The following is a 21,224-nucleotide window of genomic DNA, read 5'->3' on the forward strand; positions in this document are numbered from 1 at the left end:
TCCGCGACTCGTAGCCGTTTGTAGTTTATCTCTAAAGTTTTTAAGGTATAAAACTGATTTTGATGGCGCCTAATTGCGTGGACATCGTTGTTTACACTTTTTTAACGTTGTAACCTCATTTAGTTTCAGCGTAAAGCGGATGTTGTACGAAGAGGAAATGACAACAGATCAAGGAAGTTTCTCAATTTCGGAAAAAACACAAGAAACCATTAATGAGTGAAGACTTCGGGAGACCTGAGTGTGTTTGTGAGGGATAGAAACGGTGAAAACGGATCATGTGTGATGTGACGCGGGACACACCGGTTCGGAAGCTCCGGTTCTCCGCGCTGAGAGCCCTGTCCGACCTGCTGGACCCGCAGGACACCTGGAGGAGCGTCATGATGGACATCAACAAACCCTCCGGAGAACCGCGATACTCTCAGCAACACATCAGGTGACTCACACTCATCCATATATTACAGAAAAATAAATAAATATAAATAGGCTCAGTTTTGTTTTTATATATATTTTTATCTTATTTATTATTTATTTTAAATATATTTTTTGTTGCCATTGTAATTTTAATTTGTTTTAATACTTCTGTTAGTCCATGTATTTCAATAATTAGTTTCAAAAAGTGAAACTTGTATGTTATATTAGTTCACTACACACAAAGTGAAACATTTCAAGCCTTTATTTGTTTTCAATTTTAATGATTATGGATTAAAGACAAAAAAAAAAATCCAGTATTTCACAAAATTAGAATATCATGACAAAGTTCAACATTGTAGGCTCTCTGTGTCCTGATCTAGTCAGATAATTAATGCAAAACACCTGCAAAGGTTTCCTCAGCCTTTAAATTGTCTGAGTCTGGCTTAGTAGGCTTCAGAATCATTGTGCAGAAGACCATCATTGACAGCCTCCATAAGGAGGAAAAGTCTCAAAAGGCAGTTGGAATGAAGCTGGATGCTCACAGAGTGCAGTATACAGAGTGTTAAGACGAAGGGAAAAATGTGGCCGGAAAAGGTGCACAAGTGACAGGGATGACCGTAGCCTTGTTTGTCAAGCAAGAGCATTTCAGAAATCTGGGGGAGCTTCATAAGGAGTGGACTGAGGCTGGTGTCAGTGCATCAAGAACCACTACATACAGACTCTGCATGATATGAGCTACAGCTGGAGAACTCACTCCTGAACCAAAAACAATGTCAGAAGCGTCTGTGCTGGGCTATGGAGAAAAACTACTGGTTTCAGATGAAAGCAAATTTTGCATTTCATTTGGAAATCAAGGTCCCAGAGTCTGGAAGTAGACTGGAGAGGCACAAAAGTCAAGCTGCTGAAAGTCCAGTGTGAAGTTTCCACAGTCAGTGATGGTTTGGGGAGCATGTCATCTGCTGCTGTGGCTCCATTGTCTTTTATCAAGTCCACAGTCAACACAGCTGTCTACCAGGACATTTTAGAGCACTTCATGCTTTCTGTTGCCGACAAGCTTTTTGGAGATGATGATTTTATTTTCCAGCAGGATTTGGCACCTGCCCACGAAGCCAAAACTACCAGTAGCTGTTTTAATAGCCATGGAATAACTGTACTTGATTGGCCGCAAACTGGCCTGACTTAAACCCCATTGAAAATCTCTGGGGTATTGTCAAAAGGAAGATGAGGGAACAGAGACCCTGAAATACAGACGAGCTGAAGGCCAATATCAAATCAGCTTGGGCTCCATAACACCTCAACTGTGTCAAAGGCTGATCGCCGCCTTGATGCTGGAATTAGTGCAAAAGGAGGCCCAACAAAGTACTGAGGACATAATACACTACATTAACACACTTTCAGAAGCCAACGTGTGTTTAAGATCCTTTTATTGGTCACATGAAATATTCTAATTTTGTGAAATACTGGATTTTTTTTTTTGTCTTTAATCCATAATCATCAAAATTGCAACAAATAAAGGCTTGAAATATTTCAGTTTGTGTGTAGTGAACTTATATAACATAAAAGTTTCACTTTTTGAAACAAATTATTGAAATAAATAGACTTTCCCTCGATATTCAAATTTTTTGTCACATACCTGTATATACTACTGTAGTATTTATTAATTAGCTTTTGAATTAGGTTTTAGTTTTATATTAGATTATGTTTTTGTAGTTTTATTTTTAATTAGTTCTTATTTCATTATTGTTGGTTAGTCTCTCTCTCTCTTTATAATGTATTTTATGTATGTATTTAATAAAACATATATTCAGCATATTTTCATAAAACTTATTTTTATTGCTATTTTTACAAATATTTAAAAAAAAGTTCAGTTTTAGTCATTTTAGTACCCAAAATTGAAAATGTCATTTTATTTTCATTTATGTTTAACTATTATTTTATTTAATCCCGAAATAGATCATAGATACTAGTTTTAATTTTAGTTTTAATTAACAGTGACAGCGCTGGTCAGAACTCATCTCTACAATGCAGGGTTGTTTTGTGTGTTTGTTAGGTTGTTTTAGATGGTGACTAGAGTATTCTGCATGGTTTCTAGTCTGCTTACTGTCTTCCTGTGTCTGTCTTCAGGAGGTTTGAAGCGGTGGTCTTGCAAGGAAAGAGTCCCACGATGGAGATGCTGTTCGACTGGGGAACCACGAACTGCACAGTTGGAGATCTGGTGGAGATTCTGCTCCGTCATCAGCTGTTCGCCGCCGTCAGCGTCCTGCTTCCCGATCATGAGATCCGCCACAGCAGCTCAGGTCCTCCAGCTGAACATCACTTCAGCACACAATCTGACTAGCGTCTGTCATTCTCAACATCTCATCCGTGTTTGTCTCCAGGCTCAAGCGTGTCTGTCGGCTCACTGCGGTGTGAAGCAGCGGTGTCTCCGTCAGCGGCGTGTCTGCAGGCGTGTGTTTATTCTGAGGTCACCAAACCTGTAGATGACATGATCAAACCCGTTCAGAAAGAGACGCTCGTGATGGAGCCGGACAGCAGCAGCGGACCTGAGGAGAACACCTGGAGCGACACTGAAGGTCCGTTACTGTCACCTGAGACACAACGTCAGTGATGGACACTAGGGGCGAATTACAAACAGCTTTTTTGTGCCTTTCAGGGTAGGGCTGGGTGATATGGCAAAAATGTAATCTCGATAATTTTTTCCCCATATGTGACCCTGGACCACAAAACCAGTCTTAAGTCGCTGGGGTATATTTGTAGCAATAGCCAAAAATACATAGTATGGGTCAAAATTATTGATTTTTCTTTTATGCCAAAAATCATTCAGTGTTGTTTTCGTCAACGATGACGATGACGAAATCATTTCGTTGACGCCACTTTTTTTCATGACGATAACGAGACGATGACGAGATAAAAATGGCTCGTTGATGACTAAAACATGACGAGACGTGTGTGAGTTTTCGTTGACGAGACGAGAATAGACGAAAATGTTAGTGGGTGGTCCGTCAGACGTTTGAAATGCATGACATTTCTGCTTATTGTGCATGCCAATCATAACCTAAAACGTATCTGCCGCTATGGCAAGCCGTTTTAGCATTAAATACTCTTTGCTATACTAGTATGGCAAGCCGTTTTAGCATTCCATCCTTGTTTGTCTTTTATGTTCTAAAACATTCCTTCATTATTATAATTATTGGTGAAAATAGTCGATCCGGAAGCTCACATTGTGTTGAACTATAGATCTGCTATTTTCAGAACTTATAAGTGACACTACCCAACAGCAAAATACTTACTAACCTACATTAATTTGTTAAAAGACTACTTTTTCCCCTTTTTTGACTAAAACTAGACTAAAACCTTTTTGACTTTTCGTCGACTAAAATTGGACTAAAACTATCACATATGGAAGTGACTAAAATTTGACTAAAACTAATAAGCATTTTAGTCCAAAAGACTAAGACTAAGACTAAATCTAAGATGGTTGTCAAAAACAACACTGAAATCATTAGGAAATTAAGTAAAGATCATGTTCCATGAAGATTTTTTGTAAAATTCCTACTGTAAACCTATCAAAATGTAATTTTTGATTAGTAATATGCATTGTTAAGAACTTAATTTGGACAACTTTAAAGGTGATTTTCTCAGTATTTTGATTTTTTGCACCCGCAGATTCCAGATTTTCAAATAGATGTATCTCGGTCAAATATTGTCATAACAAACCATACATCAATAGAAAGCTTATTTATTGAGCTTTCATATGATGTATACATCTCAGTTTTGTAAAATTTAACCTTATGACTGGTTTTGTGGTCCAGGGTCACATATTGAACAATAACGATATATATTTCGATATAAGCTGTTGATGTTGCCAGCTTTAAAATAGTATCCCAACAATGACTAAAGCCACGAAAATGAAAGGGTTCATTAAAGTACATTGTAAAGTATAGTTTATTAACAAAAACAGATTACAGATTTGGCCTTAAAACTTAAAACACCTTACTAAAATAAATTAAAAAAATAAAAGTTGTGGTAAATGAGAGTAAATGTGCAAAATGTAAACCTAAAATGATTGTAAAAACATAATTTGTAACAATTATTTATTATTATTAACACAATTGTTTATTTTCTCTATTATAGGTTGAGCTGTTTAAATTAGAGGCAACCACTGCATTTTGAAACAATCTACAGTATAAATAACAAAAAATTACGACACAGCTCTTTCTTAATCGTATTAAGTGCAGACAATTCAGCCATAATCAAAGTAGGCTACTCTCTAAATATTCAAAGTGCAAATAGAGACCGAATATCATAGCCTACATACTAATAACAGCCTAGATATGTCATGTAGCCTCGTTTGCGTGCATTGGGGGGATTAAAATTGCTTTTGAATGCGCGTGCGTTTTTTGCTTTCGGTTTCAGTTTTAACAATCGCGCCAAACTCTCAGCTGAGCTGAGTCACTTTTCAGATAGTCAAACCACTTATATAATGGAATTCGTGCTACCTTTTTTGTCGACAACTTCAACATCTTTGGATAATAACTCGAGGTTAGTTTCACTTTCGTCGCTGCTTCCACTTTTTTTTTTTTTTTTTTTTGTCGTCCTGGTGTTAAGTTTGCTTCGCAAAGTGCGGTAGGAAATGAACTTTGTACTTTGACGTGCACACGCACACTGCACGCTGATTGGCTGTTGTCGCATATTTCTGCTCTGTGATTGGCTCTTAGATTAATCCATATCGAGCAAAAAATGTCTGGAGCTTATCATCGTTATTAACATAAATTTTATCACGATTCGATATGATATCGTTTATCGGCCCAGCCCTACTTCAGGGGCACTTTGGGAAGGGGACGCCATTTGTAGGGACGTTCCAAACCCTTTCCCTTCTAGAAGTCCGTTAGCGAAGGGAACACTGAAATGATTTCCGTTAGTGATCATGTGATCTTCAGTTAGGAGCTCTTGCGATGCAGTTTAAAGCAAAGTTGGGGTTGATTTTGACTTCACATACAAACCTAAGTAGAACAGGCTGATTCAATTTGTCTTTATATTAATGTAATACAAAATATTTTTTGTCAGTGATAGAAATATTATTTAAGACGGTGGTGTAAGCAAGTTTAAGCATGTTTAGTTTGAAAAAAGTTTAAAGGTGCACTGTGTAATATTTAAGATGATCTCTAGACAGAGGTGCAGTATAATACACATATATGTGACCCTGGAGCACAAAACCAGTCTTAAGTCGCTGGGGTATATTTGTAGCAATAGCCAAAAATACATTGTATGGGTCAAAATTATTGATTTTTCTTTTATGCCAAAAATCATTAGGAAATTAAGTAAAGATCATGTTCCATGAAGATTTTTTGTAAAATTCCTACTATAAATATATCAAAATGTAATTTTTGATTTGTAATATGCATTGTTAAGAACTTAATTTGGACAACTTTGAAGGTTTTTAATTTTCTCAGTATTTTGATTTTTTTGCACCCTCAGATTCCAGATTTTCAAATAGATATATCTCAGCCAAATATTGTCATAACAAACCATACATCAATAGAAAGCTTATTTATCTCAGTTTTGTAAAATTTAACCTTATGACTGGTTTTGTGGTCACATATAGTAACTATGTTTTCAGGGGTGTATAAAGACCTTACTTAATGAACCATTATGTTTTTATTACCTTAGATTTATCAGTTTATATCTACATACACCGCGGGTCGCCCTTATGTTTCTACAGTAGCCCTAAATGGACAAACTGCTCTACAGACCGCGTTTCATCACTGTAGTTCTTGCGAAAAAACACTGTCACAATGATGAACAAGTAACGGTAATATTCACTATAACATTGTTTTATTGAATAGTTAAGTAAATGTATTTCCTTAATTTACGTTTTAAAAGAAATCTCATTATTCGTTGCTGTCTAAAACGCAACATCTTAATCGTCTGTCGGCTAAAGGGAGGGGTGAGCGGCGGACTGTTGCAATTCACAACCTCACCGCTAGATGCCGCAAAAATCTACACACTGCACCTTTAATAGTAAATAAAATAAATATTTAAATTTGAAATTAGAAACATGCTAGCACCTTGTTAATCATGCTAAAAACATGTTAGAAACTTGCTAATCATGCTAGAAACATGTTAGAAACTTGCTAGTCATGCTAGAGACATGCTAGAAACTTGCTAGTCATGCTAGAAACGTTAGAAACATGCTAACAGCTTGCTAATGACATGTTAATAATGCAGTAACATGTAAATCATGCTAGAAACATGCTAGCACCTTGTTAATCATGCTAGAAACATGCTAGAAACTTGCTAGTCATGCTAGAAACGTTAGAAACATGCTAACAACTTGCTAATGACATGTTAATAATGCAAGTAACATGTTAATCATGCTAGAAACATGCTAGCACCTTGTTAATCATGCTAAAAACATGTTAGAAACTTGCTAATCATGCTAGAAACATGCTAGAAACTTGCTAGTCATGCTAGAAACGTTAGAAACATGCTAACAGCTTGCTAATGACATGTTAATAATGCAAGTAACATGTTAATCATGCTAGAAACATGCTAGCACCTTGTTAATCATGCTAAAACATGCTAGAAACTTGCTAATCATGCTAGAAACATGCTAGAAACTTGCTAGTCATGCTAGAAACGTTAGAAACATGCTAACAACTTGCTAATGACATGTTAATAATGCAAGTAACATGTTAATCATGCTAGAAACATGCTAGCACCTTGTTAATCATGCTAAAAACATGCTAGAAACTTGCTAATCATGCTAGAAACATGCTAGAAACTTGCTAGTCATGCTAGAAACGTTAGAAACATGCTAACAGCTTGCTAATGACATGTTAATAATGCAAGTAACATGTTAATCATGCTAGAAACATGCTAGCACCTTGTTAATCATGCTAAAAACATGTTAGAAACTTGCTAATCATGCTAGAAACATTCTAGAAACTTGCTAGTCATGCTAGAAACGTTAGAAACATGCTAACAGCTTGCTAATGACATGGTAATAATGCAAGTAACATGTAAATCATGCTAGAAACATGCTGTTTTGGAAAAATCCCAGGTATTTTGAGTTGTAGGATTATAAAAAAAAAAAGTGCTAATATAAAATTAAATTAAGTAGCCTATATAGAATTGCTAAGCAAAACTATCATAAAAAATTGATTACATTTACTTTCACTCAAGTACAATTGAAAAAGGAGTACTTTTACTGGAGTAATATTGTATTATACGTATCAGTACTTTTACTCAAGTACTTGATTTGTGCACAGCATCAGTTCAGACCGCAGTTACCCATCAGCCTCGTCTCTTGAGCAGGTTTCTACACGTTCACTCACGGCGAGCTGACGGCGATGACGGGCGACTGGGACGATCGGCCGGTGACGGATGGCGGGTGTCGGCTGGGCTCTGGCGGGTTTGGTATTGTGTTCAGAGGCTCTATGGGCGACTCGCTTGTGGCTGTGAAGAAACTCAATGCTGTGAGTCAGCACCGCTATGAAATAATATTTAATTGACTCCAGTTAACTAATAAAGTCAACATGTTTCAGGTGTTTGACACCTATGTTCTGCATTTAAATGAATGTAGACAGTAAATATGATATAAATGAGCTTAGGAAGTGTTTGTTAGCACATAGTAGTCACATTTAATTTCTGATATGTTGTAGTTGGACGACAGCTCGCCTGAAGACCTCAAGACTCAGTTTAATCAAGAGATTCAAACACTCAGGAGGTAAAATATATATTTATAAAAAAAAGTACAAATTTATAATTTACATTGAGATTACATTGTAAAAGTATTATATCATGTTAAATGTCTATAAATGATTAAAAAACTTATGCACTTTAAAAAATACAATATAATATACATAATATACTATATATATATATATATATATATATATATATATATATATATGCATACATATGACTTTTAATTCATCAGTAATAATGTATAATTTACATTGAGATTACATTATAAAAAGTATAGATTGAATATATATTTATAAATAATTTTTTACATTAATATAAAAATCTTAAAAATATTTTAGGCTTCAATATGAATTTGTTGTCTTCATTTAAAGTGTTTTATATACATATACATATTTACATTATCGGTTTAATAAATTGGGGTTTATAAACATAATATATAAAAAGTTTATAAATATTATAAAATTAATTATATTTTAGAAAAAGTGTATATATATATATATATGAATAAACCTACAGTGTAAAAATATTTTATATATTTTTTCAACTATATATATATATATATATATATATATATATATATATATATATATATATATATATATATATATATATATATATAACAAATATTTAAACATTTAATATTACATTTTAAATAATATTAAATATATTTGTATTTAATACTAAATAATATAAAATATTTAAAATTTAACACATTTATTATATATATATATATATATATATATTAGTGGTGGGCCGTTATCGGCGTTAACGTGCTGCGTTAACGTGAAATTCTTATCGCGCGATAAAAAAAATATCGCCGTTAATCTATTCTCAAATTTGGGTTGGGAGCTGGGTCTAAACTACGCAAGCTATGATGACTTTCACATTGATAGTTTAACGCGGATGTATACCGAAGACTGTAGTAGAATATGGTCGCGCGTTTAAGTCTCCTCCGCCAAAACACAGACGGGATCGCGTCATCCTCCATTCATAAAAACCGAATCTACTATAGCGAAATGCCACGTAAATTCGTCGTTTTTTGGATTCATAAATCAAATGTTGGTCAGTCACTTAATTCAAATCGCGATATGGACTAGTGTATGTGAAAACTGAAATGCAAAAAGACCGTTTTAATATGAATCCGGTATGTTCCGTTTGCCTAGCTGTATGTATGCATTGCGGAGACGCGCTTTTACTACACGCATACTGAAACACACGTGACGCTCCCGGTAATTTTTGGCATTTGCATCTCACATGAACAGATAAACTCAATCTCCCAAACTGCTGTGAGTGTCACTTATACCGTTTCATTTGAGAAAACTAGCATCATATCATACTGTATGACACAGAAACTTCTCGGCAACCTGTCAAAATAAAAGTACGGTGTAACATGTAATGGGCTGGGTAGGTGTTGACGTTAAAAAACACAATCTAATAGGTAGAAAAAATAATTTCATTGTTAGTTAGTTAGTAAACACAAGTACATCTAATTGAACATAATTTATTTTCATCAACAAATTATCATAGAACAGCTTCATGAGCTTTATGATCCATTCTCAAAGACTTTAAGTCATTATTTGGGTAGCACACATATTCTGAATGCCTTCAGTAGAATAAAAATTAGCCATTTTAATCTAGATTAATCTAGATTAATTCCAAAATTTAATCTAGATTAATCTAGATTAAAAAAATTAATCTATGCCCACCCCTAATATATATATATATATATATATATATAATTTTTTTTAACTTTATATTAAAAGTCCTTTTGTACATTATATTATCAGTTTTCAAAATTAAGGTTTAGAAATATAATATATAAAAAGAGTTTATAAATGTTATTATAAAATTTATTATATTTAATAAAAAAAAAAAAAAAAATATATATATATATATAATTTTTGATAGTGAAGAACAGTGTAAGAAGAAAAAAAAATATATATATATATATATATATATATTCAACTGTATATAACCAATATTTAAATTTGTAATATTACATTTTAAATAATATTAAATATATTAATATTTAACATTAAATATTAAATCAATTAAATATTTAGTATATAACAAATTTATTGTATTATATATATATATATATATAACAAATATTTATTTTAAATTTTTGTAGTAAATATATATTAAAAATGTATTTATTATATCCCTCATTAATACAATAATAAATATATTAAATGCATTATATATATATATATAGCAGTTTTTATATTGATTATATTGATTATGAATATTGTATTACATTATTAAAAAGTAAGGACTCAATAAACTGTATAAGTTACATAAAAAAATAAAGATATATTTGTCTTTACTTTTAGAAGTATAGAAGAAGTGTGGACAAAATCTTCAGCTAAAAGAACAAATGCATGAATCCTTCACAAAGAAAACATAGTGACAAACTTCAAAGATTGTGGACAAATTTTTCATAATAAATGTGTTTTAATTCTTATTTCTATACTCCGCTGTATGTGAGCGTTTCTGTCTTCTCTCAGTCTGAAGCATGAGAATCTGGTGAACATGGTTGGCTTCTCCAGCGACGGCCATCATCTGTGTCTGGTGTATGAGTATATGCCCCACGGATCTCTGCTGGACCGTCTGGCCTGTGCGGATGGAGCGACTCCTCTCTCGTGGCTCAGCAGATGCTCCATCAGCGCAGGAACCGCCAGAGGACTGCAGTACCTGCATCAGAACAACCACATCCACAGAGACGTCAAGAGGTGAGCAGAAACGGAAAACCAACATCAGACCAAATGTTCCTGCAGCGTCAGAAAGTGGCCTGGTTTCTGTGTCAGACACAAATGTTCTGTAAACAGACTTGTGTTTAGTACGTTTTGAAAACGGGTCACTTACATTCATTTAAAATGTCAAGAAAATGTTGCACGCTTGGTTTTGTTTTCTTAGTAAAAATACTTTATTTAAGCAATAAGGTACGAGAGGCCGTGCTGTATCATGAATAAATCACGGCCTCAAGTACCTTATTGCTTTTATAAAACGGTTACCACACAATAAAAATATTAAAATCAAAAATATATATTAATTTATATATATTAAGTTGTACGTTTTCATAAAGTAAAATCATTAACTGTCTTCCGCTGTAAAAAGTAGTCCCTAACTGCTGCAGGTGTGTTTATGTTGCTAAGGGTGGTTGCTAAGGGGGTTCAATGATACACAAAACCGTTGAGTGAAGCGGTCATAGCAGTGCCGTATCATGAATACGACACAGCTGCTGACCAATCAGAATTGAGGAATGGAACTAACCGTTTTATAAAATATGTTTAATAATATATTGATGTTTTTAGGCTTGATAAATGTTTAACCCTTTAAATTTTTTTATATAATATATAATATATGTATAATAATTTTCGAAATAGATTTATATATATATATTTATAAAACCAGTGTATGTTTTTGTTTTGATTTTGTTTTGATTTCTTGTGAATTATGTGTATAGTTACAGTTTGCAATGTTGCATTAACCGTTCAATTCACTAATTGTTTGCAATATGCTTAGATTAGGTTTTTAAAAATCCTTTTAAATTTTTTTTTTCAATATATATTTATAAAACAGGAATTTTAACATTTGACACTTATGTAAATGTCAATATATTGTCAATATATATGTTGTAGGGCTGTGCGATTAATTGAAATCGTATCGAAATCGCGATGTGAACATGCACGATTTCTAAATCGCCTTACAGCACGATTTTTTGCACGCTCTCGACTGACTTTCCCGCAGCATGCTATTTGAACCGATCACAAGGCAGCGCTCCTAAACAGAGCAAGAACATGCCAACGTTCATGTTTGAAACCAGAAATGGTCACGCTGGTTTTCTTAGCAGAAAGCAGCTAGACTCTGCCAGTGTTCTAATTGTTTTTATGTGGGACACTGTGGTCTGGGTTGTTGTTTTTTCAAACATATGCACACACATTCTTACTTTTTGCCATAGGTCTGTTCTAAAGACATTTTGTTCTACATTTACTAGGCAGGGCTGGAAATTGTGAACGCTTTGGTCGCATATGCTCCCAAAATTTAATCTGCGTGACTTGAAATTATATTTGGGAGCATTCGTGCGAGTGCGAGAAACTGTTGTGGTCCGACTTAGTTTCCTTTCTAGCCTAACTACTGCACAGACTGCTGTGAGCTGATGCAGTGACAGGTTCGCCATTCTCTCTTTCGATTGTGAGAAATAAAAGGTCTCCACAAACCGCTTTTGAAGAAATATAATATATTTCGTGCTGTAGCGTACCTTCTGTCAGATACAATTCTGGCGCCTCCGTGTCCATATACGTTACTCAAATTCAAATGGTTTTGTTAAAATAATCTCTTTTATTGTAGAAAGCACGCTTAGTGCCGTTGAGAGTCTCGCACGATCGTTAAAACGAAACCAAAAGTAAAACACGGACGCGCATTCAAAAGCAATTTTAATATCCTGCGTTTAGAAAGCCACTCCTCAATGCGCGCAAATTAGGCTACATAACATATCTAGGCTGTTATTAGTATGTGGGCTATAATAAGTTGTGTAGTTGTCTATAGTTCTGTATCATGCTTGAAAAATTCGGTCTCTATTTGCACTTTGAATACTGAAAGAGTAGCCTACTTTGATCATGTGCTTGTAAAACATCTGCAGTCAGAATCAGCCATGAAGAATCAAGATCAGTGCATTACTAAAAAGAAATTGGGTGCGCCTACATTTTTTTTTTTTTTTTTTTGGTGCTCTAACTTTTTTTCACCTGCTAGGTGATTTTTTTTCCCGCCTTCTGTTTTAGAGACATGTTACAGGCCTTTGATAAAGATCTAATTGTTTTCCTTTAAAAATGTTTTAGATTCACACTGTAAAACATGTCTGTGTCAAAATCGTGATTAAAATCGAAATCGCAATACTGTTCAAGAAAATCGTGATCGGTTTCTTTTGTCCATATCACACAGCCCTATTATGTAGTATATTATTTTTACTTAAAAATAATTATACATATATGTGTATATATAGTTATTTATTTATTTCGTAGGTTTTTAATATTCATAAAAGCAAAAGTGTACATAAAATTGACACTTGAAAGCTTTATTTCTTTTGAAAGATTTTAATGCTTATGTCAGTTTAGTTTTGGGTGTCTTACAAAAAAGTTAAACTCACAAATTATATATATATATATATATATATATATATGTATGTATGTATGTATATATGTATATATGTGTGTGTGTGTGTGTGTATATATGTGTGTGTGTGTGTGTGTATGTGTGTGTGTGTGTGTGTGTATATAAATATAAAATATATTATATTATATAGTTAATAATAATTAATATACTTCATTTAACCATTATATTTAAAGTTGTACTTAAAATTAATTTTAATTTTATAGTTTATAAATAATTTTATTATATAATTTATTTAAATTTTTTATATTCATAAAACCAAAAGTGTATTCTTTTGAAATACAGCTTTTAAAAAAAATAAGTAAATGTGTGTATATATATATATATATATATATATATATATATATATATATATATATATATATATATATACGCAAACTTTAACATCTACAGTCTTAAGATTAATTTTATTGTATTATATTTAGTTAATTATTTAATAGGTGTTTTAAATATTCATAAAACCAAAAGCAGTTTTTCTTTTGATAATTTTGAATTCCTATGTAAATACTAGTTTGGTTGTTCTCTTTTAGTAAAAATACATTATATTGACAATTTTAGGTCTACATGCTTTTGTCCACATTTCTGATCAACCCAGATGTGTCACATGACCCGCTACTCACAGATCTACAAAACATTATTCCTTCTGTTTAACAGCGGGAACATCCTCTTGGATAAAGACTTTGTTCCAAAAATCTCTGACTTCGGTTTGACGCGCGCTTCAGCCAATCAGACGTGCTCCACGGTCATGACGGGGAGGATTGTGGGTACGACAGCCTACATGGCGCCAGAGGCCCTGAGAGGAGAAATCACTCCTAAATCTGACGTCTTCAGCTTCGGCGTGGTTCGTCCTGCTAACGTTTACCAGTTATTTATGTTCAGACGTCTGTACAGGTCAGCAAGTGTTTGTTTATTGTGCAGGTGTTGCTGGAGATCCTGTCTGGTCTTCCTCCGGTGGATGAAAGCCGTGATCCCAAACTGCTGGTCTGTAAACGTTCAGTCAGATCTTCTAAACTCTTCATGTCTATGGCAAGCCGTTTTAGCCTAAAATATACTAAACTTTAGTCGTAAATGCACTTTTACAAGTAACAATTTAATTAGAGAGCTCTATAATTCAATTCCTATTACTAACAATTATGGCAAGCCGTTTTAGCCTAAAATATACTAAGCGTTAGTCGTTGTACAATTTTTTTTTTATAAGTAACAATTTAATTAGAGAGCTCTATAATTCAATTCTTACTAGTAACAATTATGGCAAGCTGTTTTAGCCTAAAATATACTAAGCGTTAGTTGTCGTAAACAAGTAACAATTTAATTAGAGAGCTCTATAATTCAATTCCTATTACTAACAATTATGGCAAGCCGTTTTAGCCTAAGATATACTAAGCGTTAGTTGTCGTAAATGCATTTTTACAAGTAACAATTTAATTAGAGAGCTCTATAATTCAATTCCTATTACTAACAATTATGGCAAGCCGTTTTAGCCTAAAATATACTAAGCGTTAGTTGTCGTAAATGCATTTTACAAGTAACAATTTAATTAGAGAGCTCTATAATTCAATTCCTATTACTAACAATTATGGCAAGCCGTTTTAGCCTAAAATATACTAAGCGTTAGTTGTCGTAAATGCATTTTACAAGTAACAATTTAATTAGAGAGCTCTATAATTCAATTCCTATTACTAACAATTATGGCAAGCCGTTTTAGCCTAAAATGTACTAAACGTTAGTTGTCGTAAATGCATTTTACAAGTAACAATTTAATTAGAGAGCTCTATAAATCAATTCTTACTAGTAACAATTATGGCAAGCCATTTTAGCCTAAAATATACTAAGCGTTAATCGTCGTAAATGCATTTTTACAAGTAACAATTTAATTAGAGAGATCTATAAATCAATTTTTTACTAGTAATAAATATGGCAAGCACGTTTAGCCTAAAATATACTAAGCGTTAGTCGTCTTAAATGCATTTTTACTAGTAACAATTTCAATTACAAAGCTCTATACTTAAATTTTTACTTGTTACAATTACAATTAGCGAGCTTTACAAATACATTTTTACTAGTCATGTCTCCATTGACTATGGCAAGCCATTTTAGCCTAAAATATACTAAGCGCTAATCGTCGTAATTGCATTTTTACTAGTAACAATTCAAATTACAGAGCTCTACAAATTAATTTTTACTAGTCATATGTCTCCATTGACATTTATTTTTAATTACAGAGCTCTACAACATAATTTTTACTAGTAAGAATTACAATTAGAGAGCTCTACAATTGGATTCTTACTTGTAACTATTACAATTAGAGAGCTCTCTAATTTAATTACTAGTAAGAACTGAATTAGAGACCTCTTTAATTCAATTACAGAGCTCTGCAATTAAACATATCTTTAATGTGTTTTTATAAGTAAAAATTAAAGTAGAGCTTTGTAATTGCATTTTTACTAGTAATAATTAAATTAGAGCGCTCTCTAATCAGAATTGTTACTAGTAAAAACTGAATTAGAGAGCTCTCTAATTGAATTTTTACTAATAAAAATGCAATTACAACGAGTAACGCTTAGATTTTAGGCTAAAACGGCTTGCCATATTAGTGTTTTTTTTTAACTAGTAAAAATTTAATTGTAGAGCTCTGTAATTGCATTTTCACTAGTAATAATTAAATTAGAGAGCTCTCTAACCAGAATTGTTACTAGTAAAAACTGAATTTGAGAGCTCTGTGATTGGAATTATTACTAGTTATAATTGATTTAGAGAGCTTTCTAATTGTAATTGTTACTAGTAGAAATTCAGTTGTAGAGCTCTGTAATTAAAAATGAATGGAAGTCAATGGAGACATATGACTAGTAAAAATTGAATTATAGAATTGAATTGCTACTAGTAAAAATGCACTTACGACGAGTAACGCTTAGTATATTTTAGGCTAAAACGGCTTGCCATACACGTTCGTCCCAGAGCGTCTGACCTGTGTGTGTGTGTTTCAGATGGAGATGAAGGACGAGATCGATGATGAGGAGATCTCTCTGGAGGAGTTCATCGATGCGAAGATGGAGGGATGGCGGATGGAGGAGGTGGAGAGGATGTATGACGTGGCGTCTCAGTGTCTCTGTGAGAAGAAAAACAAAAGACCCGCGATCACAGAGGTGTGTTTGTGTGATTTAATCTACTCTCATCGATATTCCCATTAATTTAACTTGAGGATAATAATATTTTACAAATATTTATTAAAGAGAGTGCTTCAGTTCATAAACTAATTTGCTAGTTTTCTAAATACTTAAATTTAACTTAACTTAAATGTATTTTTATTTTAACATTTCAACATTTTATGTATTATTTTATTTTAAAGTGTTTTATAAAATAATTGAAAAATATAAAAAAATTATATATATATATATAAAGATATTTTAGAATTTTTAATATTTATTAAATGTTATGTATACATGTTTAGTTGTATTATGTAATATATAAAAATATGATATAAATATATATACCTAATATATATACTTAATAATTAATATAGTTTATTTTTCATTTTACCTTTATATTTAAAGTTGTACTTAAATTAATTTTAATATATTTTATAAATCATTTTCATTTTTCAATTTTAATAGTTTTTAAAAAATATTCATCAAACAGAAATGTGTATATATATATATAATATAATATGTAATTTTTTTTATACTTAAGTTTAATTTGACTATATTTAATACATAATTGTAATTTATATATATATATATATTTTTTTTTTACTTACTTCCTTTAGTAGTTTTTTTTAATATTCATAAAACCAAAATTGTATTCTTTTAAAATACAGCTTTTTGAAATGTATGAATGTGTGTGTGTGTGTGTATATATATAGTAAGTAATATAGTAAGTAAATAAGTTTCTTTTTACTATAAAACACATAAATCATACACTTACATAATTGTGACACTTGAAAGCTGTATTTCTTTTATATTTGTATTTTTTTTTTAATATGACATCTAAAAAACTGGTATTAAAAATATATTTTAGAATTTTTAATATTTATTAAATGTTATGTATAAATTATTTGTTGTATTATATAATATATACAAATTTAATATTTAAAAATCTAGTTTTTTTTTTTAAGGAAACCAATAAAGTCAGAAAATGTTTTCTAAAATCTTAAAATTAACATTTTCATATCTATATTTATTTGTAAGATTTCAGATTATAATTTATTGCTTATTTTAATTTAATTTTAACATTTCTATATTTTTCATATTATTTATTATATTATTTTATATTAAAGTATTTTATAAAATCATTATAAAAAATATATAAAGATATTTTTAAATTTTTTTAATTTATGTATATTCTCTATATATGTATAAAAAAAATCTTTTTTTGTTTTTTAGGAAGCTATAGTGCTTAATATTTATTAAGTCATAAGTATGTATAAATTTGGTATTTAAAAAAGCCATGAGTATGACTTTTTCTTCTTTTTAATATATATATTTTTCTGAATTGTCAGGTTCTCTCTGAGCTGGAAGATATTCATCACAAACAATCCCAGAGCTCCAGATGAGCCGCTCAGGGTAAATCGATATTTCTCACACATTCCTGTTAAAATTTAGTCATGCATTTTGCAAAACGCTAATATTTCATGACCCAGAATGCCCTGTATGAATCATTTTTTCTGCATTATGTAATAAAAGACAGTCCATTGCAATGATTTAAATACTTTATTTTTTCTCTAAAAAAACAAAGTTGCACATAGACGAGTATCTGAGACGTCCAGACACACACACACACACACACACACACACACACTCGCTACATGAGAAAAACAGTGGTTTGCCGTATGACAGTAGATACTCCGTGTGACCTGTGTTCGTTTTGACCTAAAAGTGATTCAGTCGAGTTTCCATCTTCCCTTTTTAGATTCATCATAATAATGCGTCCTAAGACAAAGACAAAAACACCGTAAAACAAAACAACAGAACAGCATTTGCATAGAAAAATGAGCATCCTGGCACATGGGAACCAAAACAATCATATCAAAAAGATGAGTTTACGTCGTAAAAAAGAAGTTGGATCCATCGGATGTGAGCCGTGATTTGGTCCAAAATAGAAAAATAAAACGATATAAGACACGATAAAAGGAATGGTTTGCGGAGGTCACGTCTTCAGCAGTTAACTACGACCTGATCGTGAGTTTGGCACAGTTTAAAAAGAAAATCACAAAAGCCTCGTACGATATCCTTTAAAGGAGAAGTTCACTTTCAGAATCAAAATCTACAGATGTTTTCAGCTCCTCGTCATCCAAGATGTTCATGTCTTTCTTTCTTCAGTCATGAAGGAATTGTTTCTTGAGGAAAACATTTAAGGATTTCTCTGCATATAGTGGACTTTAATGGTGTAGAATGTAGAAATTTAAAAGAAATTAGAATTAAAATAAATAGAAATAAAATTAGAAAAAAGTTAATTTTTTTTTATTATTATTAGAAATTGGAATTAAAACAATAGAAATTTAGAAACTGGAATTAAAGTGATAGAAATGTAGAAAAATGAAAAAAATTTAATTAGAAATTAGAATGACAAATGTAAAATGAAAAATGTAGAATGCTAGAAATGAAATAAAAAAAAAGGTTACATTTCTAAAAAACAAAATGAAATTAGAATCAAAATTAGAAATTGGAATTAAAGTGATAGGAATGTAGAAATATGGAAAAGAAATTAGAATTAGAGAAATTATAATTAAATGACAAAAATGTAGAAGCTAGAAATGAAATTAGAAAAACATTTACATTTCTAAAAAAATAAATGAATTTAGAATCAAAATTAGGATTTCAATAGAAATGCAGAAATTTTAAATAAAATTAAAATGACAAGAATATAGAAATTAGAAATAAAATGAGAAAAAGTTACATTTAAAAAAATGAAATTAGAAATTGGAATTAAAGTGATAGTAATGTAGAAATATGAAATTTTTTTAATTAGAAATTAGAATTAACATGACAAATGTAGAAACTAGAAAATAATACATTTTAAAAAATAATATATACCTTTTTCAGATTAGAAATGCAAAATTATTTTCATTTTTATATGATCATTATATGATATACGAAACTACATTTTTTTAAAGAAATAAAATAGAATTAAAAAATAGAAATTCCAAAATTGGAAATTAGAATTTAAATGATAGGAATGTGGAAACTAGAAATAAAATAGGAAAATAAAAGATTTAAAAAAATAAATAAAATAAAATTAGAAACAAAATTTGAATTATAGAAATGCAAACATTTGATCATTTTTATATAATAATTATATGATATATAAAGCAAAATTTTTAAAAAGAAATAAAATATAATTAAAAACAAAAAAAGAAATTAGAATTAAAACAATAGAAATGCAGAAATAAGATTAGAAATTAGAATTAAAATGATAGGAATGTAGAAACTAGAAATAAAATAGGAAAGTTTTACACTTTAAAACATAAATTAAATGAGAAATTAGAATCAAAATGATAGAAATGCAGACATTTTTATCATTATTTTGAAGTCGAGATGTTTTTGGACATACCCTAACTGTCTTGAACTGGAATACATAGAGTTCAGGCAGAGCTAGACAAGATGAGCATTTAAGGTTAAAAATATAAATTGTCTTTTTTTTTTTTTTTTTTAAAAACCAAAAACAATTGTATCGCTAGATAAGACTCTTATTCGTCGACTGTGATCGTTTAGAGCTCTTTGAAGCTGCATTAAAACTGCATTTTGGAAGCTCAAACACCATAGAAGGCCACTATATGGAGAGAAATACAGTAATGTTTTCTTCAAAACACTATTTCTTTACAACTGAAGAAAGAAAGGCATACATTTCTTGGATGGCAAGGGGCTGAGTACATTATCTGTACATTTTAGTTCTGGAAGTGAACTTCTTCTCCTTTAATAATTGGTTTATTGGTTTTAAAATCAAAGGACACCTCGTAAACGCACCGCAGAGGTGTTTGTGTCACATTGTGCATAGCTCCACGTCGGTTTCTGCAGGAGATGGTGAGGAATAAATGACGTGGCCTCTGGGATTGGCGCTGGTTTGCTGATGGCGGGTTAATCGTCGGCTTCTTGGCCGTCTCCGGGTCGCCGCGTGATCCTGCGCTCGCCCTTTCTGCCGGGCGGCCCGCGTGGTTTGGCGAACGCCTGCTTGTGCGCGTGCTGCTTGGGATGAACCTCGTCGTACAGGAAGTCCGCCGTCAACTCGTCGCCGTTATCGATCTCCATCTGCGGAGGAAAACACGCTGAGGTTTAGAGGTGGATGTTACAGACGTCATATTAGCTCAGATATTATGACTAAAAATTAACCCTCTGGTGTCACTTTTGGCTAAAAAATACAATTTTGTTTTTTTAAGAATTTTTGATTTCATCGGAATGGTACAAAACAAGGTTTTGCCACTTGCTAGAGAATTAAGATTAAATTAAAAACAAAATTCTAAATTAGAAGTAAAATTATAGGTATGTAGAAATTAGAAATAATTATAAAATTAGAATTAAAATGATAAGAATGTAGAAACTTGAAATAAAATTAGAAAATTATACATTTTAAAAAAGAAAAAGAATTGCATAAAAAATGGAAATTACAATTAAAACAACAGAAATGTAGAAATATGTAATACAATTAGAATTAAAATGATAGAAATGTAGAATTTTGACAAAATAAAATTAGAGTTAAAATAAGTGAAAAAATGTTTAAAAAATTACTTAAAATAATAATTAAAATAAAATTAGAAACAAAAATAGACATTAGAATTAAAATGGTAATTATTAAATAAAATTATTAATAAAATTATACAAGCAGATATAAAATGGTACGAATGTAGAAATTGGAATTAAAATGAGAATCTAGAAAATAGAAATAAAATTAGAAAACAATACATTTAAAAAAGAAAAAGAATTACTAGAAATAAAACTAATATA

The 21,224-nt window shown here is 31.3% G+C and overlaps 2 protein-coding genes across 3 annotated transcripts in view; one reads left to right on the top strand and one right to left on the bottom strand.

The window, feature by feature from the left end:
• Nucleotides 1-21,224, top strand: part of LOC141301093 (interleukin-1 receptor-associated kinase 4-like) — a 22,743-nt gene continuing 1,519 nt past the window's right edge. For both annotated transcript variants that reach the window (XM_073831346.1, XM_073831345.1), the window contains exons 1-10: nt 1-433; nt 2,536-2,708; nt 2,790-2,984; nt 7,729-7,889; nt 8,076-8,140; nt 10,629-10,853; nt 13,945-14,131; nt 14,209-14,271; nt 16,275-16,433; nt 17,786-17,849. In XM_073831346.1, the coding sequence (XP_073687447.1) occupies nt 276-433; nt 2,536-2,708; nt 2,790-2,984; nt 7,729-7,889; nt 8,076-8,140; nt 10,629-10,853; nt 13,945-14,131; nt 14,209-14,271; nt 16,275-16,433; nt 17,786-17,839 (1,440 nt within the window). In that variant the 5' untranslated portion in view covers nt 1-275 and the 3' untranslated portion in view covers nt 17,840-17,849. The remainder of the gene's footprint in view (nt 434-2,535; nt 2,709-2,789; nt 2,985-7,728; nt 7,890-8,075; nt 8,141-10,628; nt 10,854-13,944; nt 14,132-14,208; nt 14,272-16,274; nt 16,434-17,785; nt 17,850-21,224) is intronic.
• LOC141301094 (twinfilin-1-like) overlaps nt 19,648-21,224 on the bottom strand; it is a 16,348-nt gene continuing 14,771 nt past the window's right edge. The window contains exon 9 of the mRNA XM_073831347.1: nt 19,648-20,531. Coding sequence (XP_073687448.1) covers nt 20,361-20,531 — 171 coding nt within the window. The 3' untranslated portion in view covers nt 19,648-20,360. The remainder of the gene's footprint in view (nt 20,532-21,224) is intronic.

Source organism: Garra rufa, chromosome 25 (genome assembly GCF_049309525.1).
Source record: "Garra rufa chromosome 25, GarRuf1.0, whole genome shotgun sequence".
NCBI classification, from domain to species: Eukaryota; Metazoa; Chordata; class Actinopteri; order Cypriniformes; family Cyprinidae; genus Garra; species Garra rufa.